This window comes from Mustela erminea, chromosome 1, assembly GCF_009829155.1.
Source record: "Mustela erminea isolate mMusErm1 chromosome 1, mMusErm1.Pri, whole genome shotgun sequence".
NCBI lineage: Eukaryota > Metazoa > Chordata > Mammalia > Carnivora > Mustelidae > Mustela > Mustela erminea.
In genome coordinates this window covers 145,150,929-145,167,815 of record NC_045614.1, presented here as the reverse complement: position 1 = coordinate 145,167,815, position 16,887 = coordinate 145,150,929, and the positions used below count along the sequence as shown (strand labels likewise).

The 16,887-nt window shown below is 43.5% G+C and overlaps 1 protein-coding gene across 3 annotated transcripts in view; it reads right to left on the bottom strand.

Moving 5' to 3' along the window:
- WWTR1 (WW domain containing transcription regulator 1) overlaps positions 1-16,887 on the bottom strand; it is a 139,158-nt gene that overhangs the window by 54,254 nt on the left and 68,017 nt on the right. For all 3 annotated transcript variants that reach the window (XM_032345783.1, XM_032345773.1, XM_032345793.1), the window contains exon 3: positions 2,578-2,714. In XM_032345783.1, the coding sequence (XP_032201674.1) occupies positions 2,578-2,714 (137 nt within the window). The remainder of the gene's footprint in view (positions 1-2,577; positions 2,715-16,887) is intronic.

Below are 16,887 nucleotides of genomic sequence, written 5' to 3'. Positions count from 1 at the left end.
ATAGAATCCAAAAAAAAAGAGATTTATTTCTGAATGAATTTAGCAATATCACAAATTATATAACAGCTCTATAAAATATACAATTAGCTTATTAAAGATACTAATTTTATCACCCTATATTATAATATTACATATATAATAATAATATTATTAACTGTATTTTGATATTTTCATCTGTACATAAATACCTCCCTGTGAAGGAGACATACCACTTAGTTCACTTAGTGGTTAGTTATGTTCTATTGAAAAAACCAGAATTCAGATTTAAGAAGTAGAAGGACCTGGTCTTTCTAGTTTCAAAAATCGGTAATAAAGAGTATAAACTACAGGGAGGGCTGCAGTCTGACAAAACATATTCTGAATAAATCACTTACTATTAGGAACACATTCCAAGTCTTCAGTCTTTGGCGCTTACTTGGCATCCTAGTTCCCTGTCTATCCTCAGGACACATCTGTGATTCGCTATAGGCTAGTAACACTTCATAATGCACAAATACCCAAACAGTGTTAGGAAAATACCCAGAATGTGTCTTGAGAAATTGGCTGCTTCGATTTATCAGAAAGCTGGAAAGTAAGGTACTGTAACTCAGCAAGAAGTAAACATGGTCCCAACACTCAGATTCCAGTTTCTTTGGATACACTCTACCAACAATGGTGCTTCTGCGGGAGGAGGGCGCCCAAGCACACGCCAACTCATGTGTGCCGTCAGTGTTAAGTTTCAAGCATTCAAACTCCTTCTAATTTAATTAATCCACTTGTTGCACAACTTTTCAAAAATGAAGGCAAATACATAAACAACGTAAACAAGGATATTCATTCCAGTATAGTGTATTGAAGCACTAGCAACACTAGTAACAACCTAAGTACCCATCAGATGGGGGCTGCCAGTTAAATACATTCACTGTGGCATATCGCTATGTTGGGAAGATTAGGAAATCTTTCACAAGAGTAAGGCAGCTCTCTGTGTACAGATACCAAAGCAGAAGAGGCAAGGTGCAGAACAATAGGTCAAGGATGCTAGAATTCATGTAACAAAAACAGATCCCCCTGACCAGAATCACTAGAGGACTCCCGGAATGGGGGATCCGAGAAAAGCTTATTTTTGAATGCTTCGAAAAAATGTTTGCATTTTTTTAACTGAGTCCAATTAAAGACTTTTTTTTCCAACTATAAAGGATTATAAAACGAAAGTTAATACTTTAATAATGAGTCTTTAGAATTTTTAATGAAAATTAAATGGCTAAAAGAAACCTTGAAACCCGTCTAATGCTACCTAATTTGAGGTTCCTTTAATACGCCTGCAACTGCTTTCTATTTGAGCTCTTATGTATTTGGGACAAATGAGTCATGGGAAGTTTCAGTTTACCACTGCTGGTAAAAGAATTGGTACCATTTTCCTTGATCTGCCTGTTAGATACGAGATACAACAGAAGTTATTCCAAGTCCTTTGCTTCTGGATATATTTTACATCTGCAAGCTTTAAAATGGTAGATCCAGACTTCCTGGAAGAACAGACAATATATTTACTTGAAGCAGACTCGGGTTTACTTGAGTTCATACTCACTTTGGCTAAGTCACAGAGTGAGGGAAGGTGTCTGGGAATAATGGTTCCATTTTTATCCTGTTCATTCCTGAAAAATCCAACAGGAGATTCTTTTCACTCTAAAATTAACTATTCTGTGTATGAAGCAATATCTGGATATCTGATCTTAAATAGAAATGTTATCTTAAAATGGCACCGCCTTTTATAAAACCATAAAAGTACCCTTTATTCTTAGCCTCTGGGGGTGTGGGGGAATGGCTACAATAAAAGCTGATTAGTTATGCTGCTGCAGCAGACCAGTTCATATCGGACCATCTCTAGTGGGCAGAATTTTAGTTCTTTAGTAAAAGCCATTAGCAGAAGATAGTCTTTTCTCACTTCTAAAATCAGTTAAACATTCTAAACGAGGTGAAGAGTAAGCTGCAGTGTCCTGGGGCAGTTATCTCAACAAGCCCCCTGCAGATTAGGGGAAGGCTGAATGCCTTCTAAACCATACCAGCCTCAGTTCAAACTCCAAACTCCACTATCCACAAGCTGTACGACCTTGAGAAAGCTTCCCCATTCACAAAATGGGAATGCCATCACTTCTTGTCCGGTTGTTGTGAGCTGAATGAGATGAGGCATGAAGGCACCAAGCCTGGTATCAATCACACATTATGCAAAATAATAAGAGGAAAGAAAGGGATCTGAGATCAGAACTGCACCTGTGGCGGTCTTCAGGAACCAAATTCACGGAATGGGGATGTGTACTCGCCTTAGCCTAGATGAAGAAAGGAGGCCTAAATGATTTTTCAAAACACTCCAACTGAGGCAACTGAAGGAGATGCAGGAACCACAGTGTGAACCTAGGCAGCAAAACTGTGAACGGGTAGCAAAGACGCCAAGAAAAAAAGCAAAGATGGCAGAAGGGTGACGCACCCGAAGACTATGTGGGTGCGCAAGTCAACACCGAGCCAGCCGGAGCTGCTTCGAGCTCCAGAGCCTCTGGGTTCAACACTTGTTCATGCAGCTCCAAGCGGACGCTCTGGGCTTACCGAGATTCGGCTGAGACACGGCCATGGACCTCTGGGGTGCTGGGGTGGACGTGGCTGCAGAGTGGAGGTTCATGGGATTCAGGGGCTGATTCATCGCCTTCCTAGGGTCTTGCCATGTGGTGATTTTTTCTATGTGACTAAAAGAAGGAAAACAATTATCTTTTTAATTGTCAGCATGACTATCATTATCACCATCACCAATAACAGCACAAGAGTTAAATGACATCAGCTCTTCCTCCCTTAGGATCTGCTTACAAATGGCTGACACACTGTGTTTGTTTTCATCCAAGGTCACGCCTGCCCACATACCCTCCATGCAAGGGCTCCAGCAGGGACTCTCTGACTAGAAGCCCATGACTTGGTTGTCCCAGCCGTCCCTAGATGCAGAAACCCTCTTACAGGTTTTCTGCCTCACCAGTGTGTATCTCCTCTCAGCCAAGGAGTCTTCCCTCCCCAGCCTCTCAGATGCATCGCTGCCATTCAATCACTGGGATGCCATGGTGGGAACTCCTCTCCCAAAGCAGGACCATGCTCCTGCCCCACCAACCCTCCCATGCTCTGCGGATCGCATAACTGACGTAACAAGGACATCTCTGCTGGTCTCAGCCAAAGCCGGGGCTTTTGAAACCAACCTGGTGAACATGACATGACTGAGCTCTACTAAGACCAAGGAAGGCACTGTGCGGTCCACACGGGTAATACGTAAGACCCTCAAGAAGCTTACGTTCGATTCATCAAGGTAACAACTGGGAAGCTGGAGTACAGAGCAGCAGGATGTAAGTGTAGAAAGACAGGAAGACAGATGATGGAGAAACCCAACCGTCAAGGCATGAAGACTTCTGAGGGCAAAGACATGATTAGACTTTAGGTCATACACAACTTCCAGGATCCGTTATTGTCACTTAATCTCAGAGAAAATGGCCCAACATAAGCTTCTGCCCAGAGTTTCCATATGTCCGAAGAAAGATGGACAGAGGGGTGCCTGGGGGGCTCAGTGGGTTAAGCCTCTGCCTTTGGCTCAGGTCATGATCTCAGGGTCCTGGGATCGAGCCCAGTATGGCGCTCCCTGCTCGCATGGCGCTCCCTGCTCGGCGGCGAGCCTGTTTCCCCCTCTCCCTCTGCCTGCCTCTCTGCCTATTTGTGATCTCTCTCTCTCTCTTAAATAAATAAATAAAATCTTAAAAAAAAGAAGAAGAAGAAAGATGGACAGACCTCCGGCTTTGTCGGCCTCCTCGCAAACCATATCATATAAGTCATTCCTGGTGCTTCATGTACCCCGTGACATAAACTTTTTTCTGAGATTTTATTATATTTTTCTTTAAAAGATGAACATATTCACCTAGTACAATAGCTTCGTTTTACGAGTTGCAGCCGAGTTCTTTCCACAGTTATCAAAAACAAACTCTGATTGCAGAAACTGAACGTCAGCCTCTTGTTCTAAGCCTTGCAGCTAGGCTTGCCTCTCCCAAAGTAATTGTCAGCGTCAACCCCCACGCACTACCGACCCTTCTAGATCCAAAGGAGCCTGATTGTTCTTTTGGTAAAACACACCTTGATTTTGAATAACAATGGCTCTCTTTGAATCCTTGGCTTGTCCAGAACCGCTATTACTACCATTAAATCTAATCCTACATCAGGGCTATCCCCCCTCACTGGAGTTGTACTTGTCTCTTCTTTTGCATCTGTTTCCTCACATTTGAATGCTGCCTCTGCTAAACTTCCTCAGATTTCTTTGTCCTAGACAGCAAGTTACAGGAACGGGGAGCTCATCCACCGTCTTGAGTGAAAATTTGGCTGTTTTCCCAAGAAGGCCTTTAAATGAGTGTGATTAAAGGTAGAGGAAGCGTAATTAAGTTTAACTGTTGAGTCTCCATACTGTCGGAGCCCTCAGCAGTCCTTAAAACATAATCCAAAATGAACAGGGTAAAATAAAAACTAAAACCAAGACTGTCCTAACCATAAGAGACTCTTAATCTTACAAAACAAACTGAGGGTTGTGGGGGGTGGGGGTTGGGTTATGGACACTGGGGAGGGTAAGTGCTATGGCGAGTGCTGTGAAGTGTGTAAACCTGGCGATTCACAGACCTGTCCCCTGGGGATAAAAATATGTTCTATGTTAATTAAAAAATAAATTTTTAAAAAAATTTTAAGACTTACCTAAAATAATAAAGTAAAAAAAAAAGCAAAGATTTTCTTTTTCTGAGAGAGAGCACGCATTCGGGGTGCACGCATGAGCACACAGGAGAGGGGGAAGTGTAAAAAAAAAAAAACAACAACCCAAGACTGTCCAGTTCAGAAAAACACAAATAGAGGGGGAAAGACCCAACTAAAGAGAGGACAATCACTTACTCAAGCACAGAAAGATGAAAAAGAAGGAAACAATGGTCTTAGTTACACCTTCAGCTTAACAATTATAATTCTGTTGAAAGTTTTCATAAAATCCTTGTGTCAGCTTCTTGTCAAGTGGAAACACATCACCAGCCTCCGGCGATTTGTCACTGTCCTTCAGAGTCAGGAACCCTCATTGATGAGGATGTCAGAGTTAAGTAAACTCCCTTTAGCAAAGTAATTAAGAGCTAAGAAACCCTTTGACTAACCATTCCTTGAGGACCCACACTATGGAAACATGTTTTTCCAAGGTAGGTCTATCCTACATACTTTCCACAATGCTACCGGAAGGAAAAGGAATTCTTCTCTCTTTCATGAACCTTTCTCAGACCCTCTGACACCATGGATCTCCATGCTTCTTCACCAGGAGCACCAAGAGCGCAGCCGCTGGTGGGAGAAATGGGGGGAATGGGAGGGTGGGGGGAGAGAAGTGATGCAGGTCTGCTGTGGTCTGACATGCAGCTACCGGTCAGTGGTAGGAATGACACAGGAGCCGGGACAATGCTGGTCCCCACTCTCCTCTCCCATTCTGAACCAGAAGGCTATGGCCCCTGAATCTAGGGAGAGCAGGAAGGCCCACACCCCAAGTGATAAATGAGCCCAGCTTGCCTAAGGATATCACCACAGCTGGCCAGCCTCCATCCCCCGGAACCGAATGCTGGGGCATTCTGGGAGGACCCTCTGGCCCCATCCCAGAGAGGTCTGACCCCAGTGAGGTACAACTCGACTGTGGCTTCCAAGTCCCAGAACTCCCCCAGGACCGTGGGAGCCTCCTCAAACCAACCTTCAAAACCGCACGCCCGGCCAACACTTTGAAAGGAGTTTTGTTCCCAGCAGATTTGTTAATTAAAAGTGTCACTCATGGTATTGCCCAAAGACTAGAGTACAAGAGGGAGTCTGAAGAAAGCAATTCTCATTGCTCAGAAACAACTCTGAGAAGAAAGCCACTGGAATTCCTAGTCTTAGCACACCCACCCGTGGACCCGACACCAGCTTTGCTCTAAACGCTCAGCTCCTAGGATGTCCAGGGTGGCTCCCGGGCCGAATGTCAAAAGCATGGGCACTGCTCACAAGAACTTGATACATCGCTGATGATTTGATAGGAAAGCTACATTCTGCTATTGTGCAAACAAATCACTTTGCTCCCATCGCCCGTTCCCAAAGGCAGGCTAAGCCACTGGCTCTGTCGGTCACACCGCTGTCTCATCTCCGCTCCCTCTCAGTTACTGACTCATTTCCTTTCTCGGATTTCTCAGTGTAACTTTACTGTCTGCCAGGACCCGCGGTAGAGCTAGCCTGCTGCTCCCGCCTCTTCCCCGATGTCACTCCCTTGCTGCCTTCAAACCAATGTCTCTGCTGTTTTTTTTAAAAGTCTCCTTTCTCCTAAAAATTTATATATATTCATTCTCCCTACATATGTGTGTCCGAGGAATAATATGCTGTATCACTGTCATACAGAAAATGGAACAAAAAAGGAAAAAGATATCAAACTATTGACGGTGATACATGAGAATAAGAGGTCTGCTGGCACTTTTTTTTTCTTATCATAACTCCCTTGTACTTCCCAGGTTTTTAACAGTGACTATGAGTTGTTTTCATAAGCAGTAAAAACAAAGACACTCATGAAGGTACAACATGACAAAAAGGAAAACAAGGCATGGTAACACAGGTCATAGGGTACTAAAACGAGACTTTAGATAAGCTGTAGATTTGGCTTGTCAATGTCGAGGGGCAAAGAAAGAATTAGGAAAATGGAAATCAATCACCTGGCCACATACTGTTTATAAGGAAAAAGAATACCAGTTCCGAAAGAAAAGAAAAACTTTTCCTGACACCAAAAAGCCTCTTTTCTGGGCTTTAAGAAAAACAACAACAACAACAAACCTCGTAAGCGCTTCACAGGGAGACCCCGGTGGTGCAGATAACAAGATAATGGGAGTGGTCATCTCTTTCTTTGGGGGCCTCTGCGACCACTACTTATTTCCTAGTCCGCCCCATTCCACAGTCACAGAAAGAGCCAACCCACTCCTCACTCCAACACATCAGGAGTCTCTGATCAGAGAAGGATTCAGGTCTGAAACGAGCTTCAGTTGCTTAAGAACTGCAGTTTTCGCTCAGGGGCAAGAAAAGTCAACATTTCTCTGAGATGATGTTTGGCTGAAAAACTGTTGTGTGGAATAATTTTTCCTTCTTGAACTAGTATGTTTTTCAATAGAGACACGGATTTAGAAAGCCATTTAATTTACTAGGGAAATTCTGTGTTGGAGGTTGAAACATTGTTGAAACGGGCAGAAGAGGGGGCAATCTCGCCACCCTCCTGGTCTCCCTCCACTGCGGGCCTGGTCCCTCCCATCAGCCTCCAGAGAATCATTAACTTAGCTCCTGTTTCCCCCTCTCCAGCCTCCTGCATGACCTTCCACCTTGAGGAACACGGGGGCCTCCAGACTTCCCCTCCTCCAGTCCTTCCGGTTTTACTCCAACCTTCCACCCCTCCCCGACACTAACAATCCGCTCTCCATCCCACCTCTAGACTCCTATCCCAAGGACAGCTGGGATCCAAGTCCCCCCGGGGTCCTTGGTCTCACATGCTTAACTGGTTGACTGAGCCACTCAGGTGCCCACACATACCTGAGTCTTAATGTTACCTCTGATCCTGTGTGACCTTGTTGGACAAGCCACTTCACCCACCCTGGTCTCAGAACCCAGATCCATGAGCACCCACAGGAGTGAAAGGAGCTAACAAACATGAGAGTTCCTTGTTGCAAGGGTAAAATAGGTCTGTTCAGGGAAAGTAATGACAGCCGAAGTCACCTACAGGTTTCACGACCAGTTCACAGGGCCTCCCAGGCTCACCTCCCCAGCCATCAGTTTAAGGAAGGTGGCCTCGCCAAGCCCCAGGCTGACGACGTGGGTTCAAGGTTACTCAACAGCATGCACTGTTCACCTACTGTGCACAATGCACTAGGCAGGTATAAAAATAAAGGGCATTCTGTAAATATAAAACCCTGACTAACAGCAGAACCATCAAAGGCGAAGATAAAATCTTAACCTGTAAAAATAGAACCCACCTGCTTCGTACAGTCCAAGAAAAAGCCTGGCATTTTGGGATGAATTTATCCTCCAGCCTATGACCACGACCTATTACACTAACTTTATGGAAGGAAGCCACACAACAAAGACTTTCTGAAATAGAGAAGGTCTATGTAATACATTTTGTATTGCTGGAAGCATATGAAGATACAAAAATAGAAATGATTCTGAGTGCTTGATTTTGAAAGAATTTAGAGTTCTTAGCAACATAAGCTGCTTGCCTATTTCTATGGGCAAAGATTTCATCTCTCAATGTAAGTGTTCTGCCTTTTTACTCCCCCTCCACCCCACCCTCACTGCTTTAATATATTCAAGTTTCACACTACTGTCAGCCATTACTCGGGGCTCCCTGCCAGCAACAGAGCTGTTAGGACAGGGCTTAGAAGTAGCCTCCAACCTGCCTCTTCTTTTCCACCACAAACTAGCTAGGCAGTTCAAGAGAACCACACCAATGAGATGGGAATTTAAAGGCAGCCTGAGGTTGTAAAACCAAGGTCAACTGATTCAAAACTCAATTCACATTAAACGCCGCTTGGTGCTAGTCTGACCATCCCAGGCTCTCTTCAAGTTCTCCCTTCACTCTCTCTTTGTTGGGGGCCGGGGAGGGGGGTTGCTAATATTAAATGGAACATAAGCTCTTTCAATGACAGAAATGATCCTATGGGGCATAGCTAAGTGTTCTGTACATAGTAAGCATTTGCAAAACAATACCCATGCAACCCTCATAATACTCACAAACCAACTTAGAGCATATGTAAACTATCTTCCTTTGCTTCTTTAATTTTTTAATTTTTTTAAGATTTTTATTTATTTGGGGTGCCTGGGTGGCTCAGTGTGTTAAGCCTCTGCCTTCAGCTCAGGTCATGATCCAGGGGTCCTGGGATCGAGCCCCACATCAGAATCTCTGCTTGGCAAGGGAGCCTGCTTCCTCCTCTCTCTGCCTACTTGTGACCTCTGTCTGTCAAATAAATAAATAAAATCTTTTTTAAAAAAATATTTTTATTTATTTGACAGAGAGAGAGAGCACAGAAGCAGGGGAAGTAGTAGGGAGGCACAGGGAGATGTCTCACAGGAAATCCCAGCACAGGACTCCATTCCAAGACCCGGGATCCTGACCTGAGGCAAAGGCAGACACTTAACCAAGACATTAGGATGGTTTTTGATTTACGAAACCCATTCACCACCCTCTTAATCACATCACCCTTTATCACAAATGTACAGAGCTAAAGATTATTTGCTTAGAAAGTGCTAAATCAACTTTGCAAATTAAAACCATCAATGTTAAAAATGGAAATTGAAACAGATTTGCGTGAGGCTGATAATTTCTCAGCGAGGGCTTGCCAAATTAAGTTTGACCCATTGTCAGCAGGCAACAAATGCTACGCCAATACTTAATCCCGTACCAGATGGCAAGAAGACTTGTCCGAGAATCACGCTGAAGTCCCGAAATGTTCCCCAGTGAGATTTAAAATACAAAGAAGCAAAACACTGGTTTACTTTCTTATGTTCCGGGAATAAATGCTGCCTGTGTTTCAATTACATTAAACATGCTGGCAGTGTGTTCTTATTTAAATTTCAGGGCCTAGGAAATGACACATTGTATCTTACTCATATCTTGCATTTCTTTGAGTGGTGTCTTTTGTTTTGTTTTGTTTTTTTGCCAGGGGTACTCAGCTATTCCGACTGACACCAGAGGTGGGTCTTAACCACAAGAACAAAGACAGCTGGAGTGCACACTTATTAATTCTCCCAGACCCAGATGTACACTCCTCCAAGTTACGTCCTCTGCTGTCACCTAAAACCAGAACCTAGTGGAAACTGATCACTTGTGAGCCCCTGAGCCCGGGGTGGGGGTGGGGGTGGGGACTTATAGCAAGGAGAGCTATCATCGCTGTGATAGCTCGCAGCCCACTTCTAAACTGGCAACCTAATCTGATTTGTAGCCATCTATTAAGCTATTCCCCTCTGCTTCACCCTATCAGTCCAGTTGGATAACAACCGGGAGTAGGCTTTTGAACTACAATACACTGATAATTGGAAATCAAGTGCTGGCATGTCACCTGGCTGAACTGTTTTAGTTTATTTCCAAAGCCATCAAACTCCTTCCCAGGTTTTCATCCTTCCTATTGTCACCCTAATTGAAGATTCTTTGCCACAAAGCAACTTGCACACCACTATGTTACAATTCTTTTTCTGTTCTGCCCAAATCCTGGACGGTACTATCTCTTGCTGGTCCAATGCATTAGAATAAAAGATAGGAAGAGGTTAGGGAAAAAAAAAAAAGTTAGGCTGCAAAGGTACATCACTGACACCTCCATTAGCAAAGCATTCGTATCATTCACAGATTAAATCCCAAAGCCATAAAAACGGTCTCATGCCACCCAATAAAGGTGACTGTTCCCATAATGGAAGCGTGCCTCCTAGACAGCTCATCCTTCTTCGAAACCACAAGGAATTTATAGCTGAAAGGTTCTGCTCTGATTTTCACTTAGGCAGCTCACAGGAATAAGTCCTATATAAATAGGGGATTTTTTCAGGATCCTCTAATAAAAGATGATACAAGACCAGAAGCATTATTTTGGTGCATGCTTCCGGTCTCTACCATTCACTTGCCAATTCACAAACATTTCAGAGTCCTCTGGAATTCTCAATGAATGGCAGGGATTGTATTTTTAACTATGAGGTTCTAATCCCCGACTTCCATCGCAGCAGCGCCAGGAAGCCTCCCCTCGTTTAAATTAGCAGGGGTAGTGGCCACGCCAGTGTGGAAGATCCACTCGCACTTACGCTGCAGCCAGCTGTGGCGATCTATCGACTCAGAAATCCTTTCCACTGAACAGGGCCACCTTTTCTGCAGACTCCACTCCCAGACCCCCTCGGTCAGGGCAGAAGCTGAGTCAAGGAGAGGGGCCGTCCGCCCCACTTGACGCGGTCACATCCACGGGTCCTCCAGAGCACGCTGCTGGGGTGGGGAGGAAGGCGGCAGGATGAATGTGCCCCTCCTGGAGAAAACCACTTTGGGAAGCTAGTGACTCAGCAACAAAGCCCCAAGGTATGACTCAGCCCCCTCACCTCAGAGGGTGAGGCGCCTCATTGTGTTAGAGGCACCCGGACATCGCCCAACACAGGCAAACCTGCCTTCACCTCTGCAAACCGAACCAAACTCTTACTTAACCTTATTTTTCCTATTCCCTAAAAGAGCAAGAAGAAAAAGAGAAGGACTGGGTTTCTGTTTGCTTGTCTGCCATAGGCCAAGAGCCCTATTACAGAACTCTGGCTGTTCTGTGATTTTATTATCAACACTTAGCATTTTTTCCTCTTCTCAAGTCAGGATCAACAGTGCTAGTAAAAGATTCATAAATCATGCTAAATTTCTCCTATGGAAACCGAACAACAATGGAAGAGTATATACCACTACTTTTTATTATTTCCAGATATCTAGTCTCTCTTCCTACTTTCCCCTTTTTCACAAACAAAACCATGCGGTGGGAAGGAGAAGAGGAGAAAAGATGAGGTTCTTTATGAATGGTGACTCCTAGAATCATCAAGAGGCATTTCTTCATTCGACAAGCGTTTACCAAGGAACCCTATCTTCCACGGGGACTCAGTTCCCAGAATCGGTTTTGGGAAATGTGGGGTGTGGTGAAAGAAACCTCCGAAAATCCTTTAAAGGGCCCATAAGTGTGCGGTCTCCTAGGCTTTATGTATGTTACACTGTCTTTCAGTGTCCGAAACAGCCACTTCCCTCCAGGGTTAAGACATCGTACTGTTTCTTCAGCCTAGCTCCAGGTGAGACAATGCTGTCCCCAAATCCTTACGTTGGGATTCCTAAGCATGTAGTGTTGAATTTGTGCCACTTAAACAGGCATGAAGTCTTAAGTGCCTTGTGGTCTTCCGAGCCAACATGGACCTATCAGCAGATGATCCAGTGTGGGCCGCAGGAGCTAGCAATCAAACGGCAGTGAGGTAGTGGCCAAGAAATAATGAATGAGTGGAGGTTAACAGACACAAATCCTGGGTTTTTTTGTTACTATAAAGGGTCCAGAGCCTGACATTCTGTCCTGGTAGCTATGCGTTTGATACTCTCCCCAAATCAGTGGTGTCTGACATCTGGGAAGCAGCTTTAATCTCGCAATCATTTCTTAGGTTTGTTTTTAAGCCACTGGGTTACTTGAAATGCTAAAATACTTTGAAAATTGTTTTTCCAGGCTCTCCGTGCCCAGCACACGTGTCAATGTGTTGTTTTTCCAGTTGTTCCCCCAGTATGTCTTAGTCCACACTGCTTGCCCACTCCAAAGCCACTCCAGACAAAAACACGGTTCAACTGAACTGCTAATGCCCTTCTGTCTCTTCTAATGGGCCAATTGAATTAGATGTCACTTGCCCAAAAGAAGAGGGCAAAGCCTCCTCAAAACCAAGAATTCTTTTGGATTCGTCTAGCTTCACTTCCATTCAGGCAAAGAGATTTGACTCCTCTTCATTGGTTTTGTTTTTCTAAGTTCTGAGAAGAGAATGAGCCACACTGGGCTCCGGTCCTCGGAGCCACTGTGCGTGCACATGCTTGAGGGCCATGACCCAGCTGGCACTGGAGAACAGACTGGCACGGACCCCAATCCCGTCTGCAGAAAGACTCGAGTACTTTTCAGAGCCAGCGTCCCATTTCGCAAGAAATGATTTAGAGGATGGAAGACAAAAACTGAGGCCTTGAAAGAGATGGAATTAAGCTTTGGAGTCAGGGAAGGGAGAGGACCACAGGAGACCTAGAAAAATGGGGCAACCCGACTTAGGCTTTGTGTTTTAAACCCAGACCACAGGGGCACCTGGGTGGCTCAGTCAGTTAAGTGTCTGTCTTTGGCTCAGGTTATGATCCTGGGGTCCTGGGATGGAGACCCGCACTGGGCTCCCTGCTCAGCGGGAAGCCTGCTGCTCCCTTGCCCTCTGACTGGCACTCTGCCTACTTGTGTGCACTCTCTCACTCTCTGTCAAATAAATAGGAAAGAAAAAATCTATTTAAAAAAAATTAGATTAAAAAAAATAAACCCAGCCCACATATCTTTTCACATGTATTTCCTGGCATCTGTGGCTGAAAGTATCACCCAAAAGGGGCAGGAACATTCCACAGTATTTTCTAACTTTGCCCCTGCTATTAACCAGCTAAAAGAACACTGTAACTTCACCTAGCATCTCCAGGTCTCAGTGTCCTTCACTGTAAAATGGGCACCAAAATATCCATTTCATAAGTTTGTTTTGAATATTTCATCAAATAACAAAAGTAAAGTGCCTCCACAGTGCCAGACATAGATGGCACCCTGAATATTTTTTTAAAAGACTTATTTGAGATTGAGAGTACCCGAAGGGGCAGAACACAGAGCAGAGCTCGATCCCACAACCCAAGGGATCGTGACCGGAGCCAAAACCAAGACTTAATCACTCAACCAACGGGGCCACCCAGGTGCCCCATGACACTATACATATATTAACTCCCCTTTTAACCCTTATGAACTCTATCCCAATGGTTTAAAGGGATCCGAGGAATTCAAACGCACAAAAATCAGCAAACACACTATAGTACAATGAACCTGCCAAAAATGGAGGGAAATAACAGTGAACAACCATTCACTCTAAAAACTACAGATATACTTGATTTCACAGAGTGGCGAAGTAGTAACTGATTTAGAGAAAATATTCTCAAAAAAAAAAAAAAAAATTCTCTAAAGAAATAGGCCTAGTTAACCACCAGCCCTTGGGTGATCCCTCCACGTTTGTCTTGGTTTGTTTTTTTTTGTTTTGTTTTGTTTTTTTGTTTGTTTTGCATTATAATGATATCAACTCTCAGAGCCAGTGTAAGAAAAAGCCAGTTAATAGGCCTTTATTGTCTTTGTCAGGGAGGCTCTTTATTTTTTTTAAAGAGATTTTATTTATATATTTGACAGAGAGAGACACACAGAGAGAGGGGGAACACAAGCAGGAGGAGTGGGAGAGGGAGAAGCAGGCTTCCCACTGAACAGGGAGATTGATGTGGGGCTCGATGGTGTCTTTGTCAGGGAAGCACTTCTGGTGGTGCTGAGCACCCCATGTCAGCACACAAGACTTTCTGCCCACATTTAAAGTAGAAAAGGATTTTAGCTTGAAGTGAAAAGCAAGATAAGATTGAACACTAAAAAAATAATACCTGATGCCTTTCCATTTTTCCTAACAGAAATGCTCAAGAAATTTTAGGCCAATTTAGTTTTGTAATCATTTACCAGGTGACTAACAATCGTTCGCCCCCACAGTTCGCCCCAAAATGTAAGTACTGATCAGTTACAGAAATGCAAGAAGACTTTAAGACTTTAAGCTTCTGTGACTCCACAAATGGAGAAACAAATTTAGCCTCAAAAGTACTATAGTTTTATACAAAACACGTTGATGCAAACTCCAAATAGAGTTAACTTGGTACCCACAGGTAGAGGTTTAATAAAAAAAAAAAAAAAATACAATAGTGCTTTAATCTTTAATTATTAAAGAACAGAAACATGTATCTGTTTCAACTTCTTATGACTTATTTCCCTAACCAAACCCCACTGTTCTTCACTAAAGTAGCTGGGATTATTTCTCATATAAAATAAACATCTGGGGCGCTAGGTGGCTCAGTTAAGCGTCTGCCTTCAGCTCAGGTCATGATCGCAGGGTCCTGGAATGGAGCTTCTTGCACCGGGCTCTCATTTCAGCCGAGAGCCTGCTTCTCTCTCTGCCTGCTGCTCCCCCCTGCTTGTGCGCGCTCTCTCTCAAATAAGTACAATCTTTTAAAAAAAATGAAAGAATAAAATAAACATCTATTTACGTGTATGTAATTTTTAAATTGGTGTGACTTTAAACTTACAGGAAACATGCAAGAATACACAAGGTACTTCCACCTACTGATTCACCGGCTGTCTTCTTTTTTTTCAAAGTTAGTTCTGATCGAAAAGTAGCCCTAGAATAATCATCTGTTTTTATATGGCCCCATAGTAACAGTAATAGGTGGATAGGTCATTTTTCCAGCTTTGAAAAAGAAGTGAATCTTATTCTGTAACTTATGCAAGATTTAAAAAAAAAAAAAAAAAAAAAGGGAAAAAAAGCTAAGATAACCAGCCTGAATAACCAAGTCAAAAAGCAGAGTGACACTAGATTTGATAACATCTAAACAAAAGCAGTAACAATATGGCAATAACATGACCCTTAATACCCTCTCATGAAGGAGAGAACAGACCCCACCCAAGTGGAGAAAACCACAGGCAGATGAGTCCTCTATTTTCTGAGCTGCTGATGGCCACACCACAGCCTAACTGAAATCAAACACAATGTTTAAACACAGACTTGGCCGGTGCAGCTTTTTCACTATGCTTTTTACTTAAATTGGCCGGGAGCGTTTTCAAACAGGGTGAGAGCCACCTCGGTTTGGTTAATTTATTAACTGAACCCTACAAATAAGTTATTCTTAGAAGCTGAGGAAATCCGTGTGAAAAACATTAAAATTCTCAGGCAAATGTCCTTCCGATATTTGAAAGGAATGTTCTACTTACAGAGATAAACATTTTGAAGAAAAATCTGTAAATATACAGATTTACATTTTGAAGAAAAAACTGTAAATATATCAAAAATCTGTGTGTCACTCTCTGAAGAATGTGTGTTTTAAACAAAGGAAAAAAGTTTCAGGAAAACAGCTTTTCTTTTTTAAAGATTTTATTTATTTACGAGAGAGAGAGAGAGACAGCACAAGCAGGAAGGAGCAGAGAGAGAAAGAGAGGGAGGGAGAGAATCTCAAGCAGGCTCCAGGCTGAGCATAGAGCCTGAAGCGGGCGTGATCCCGCAACCCTGAGATCATGACCTGCGTTGAAACCAAGAGTTGGACGCTTAACTGACCGCACCACCTAGGAGTCCCAGAAAAATACCTTTTAAAATGCCCATAAAATGCTCACAAAAGAACCACAGCCTCACTGAAGGTCACCCTTGCACATTACTATTCTTAAACTGGTACCATCTTTCTGGAGGGCAGTTTGTCAACATGTAATACGATCCTTGAAAATGCTTCGATCAGGCAACTCCACTTCAACAAAGTTTACAAGGAAATAATCTGATAGATATGGCAGAACTGGCTGCCTGCTTCGGAGTATCTGCTTTCCCCTTCTTCTAGGTGCTAGATATGGCCGTGACACTAAGTTCTAGACAGTAAACAGAAGTGCTATGTGGGGGGCACCTGGGTGGCTCAGTAGGTAAGCATCCGCCTTCAGCTCAGGTCATGATCCCAGGGTACTGGGATGGAGCCCCAAGTCAGGCTCCCTGCTCAGCAGGAAGCCTGCTTCTCTATCTCCCACTGACCCTGCTTGTGTTTCCTCTCTCACTGTGTCTCTGTCAAACAAATTTTTTTTTAAATCTTAAAAAAAAAAAAGAAGTGCTACGTGGAATTCTGGGAAAGTTCTTTAAATAGAAGAGACAGACTTTTCTGCTTCCCACCTTACTCTTACCCCCAGCTTGGAATGTGAACATGATGGCCAGAGCTACAGCAGCCCTCTCAAAACACGAGGAATGAAAGCCACGCAGTAAGGACAAAAAAGATAAATGCATGTGGAGCTACCAAACCAGCACTATACTGCCTTACTTTAGATTTCTTTAATGTTAGAGATAAATAAGCCATCTCCTTTCATAGCCCTGTTAATCACAAACGTAACTCCAACACAATACAGAAAGTAGGCAAGATGCATAAGCAGAGACGTCCATTGTAGTTCTGTTTATAGCTTAAATGTAGTTAAGTGTTAAATAAATTATGGTTCAGTCAGATAACAGAACACCGAACAGACATTATAAATGACA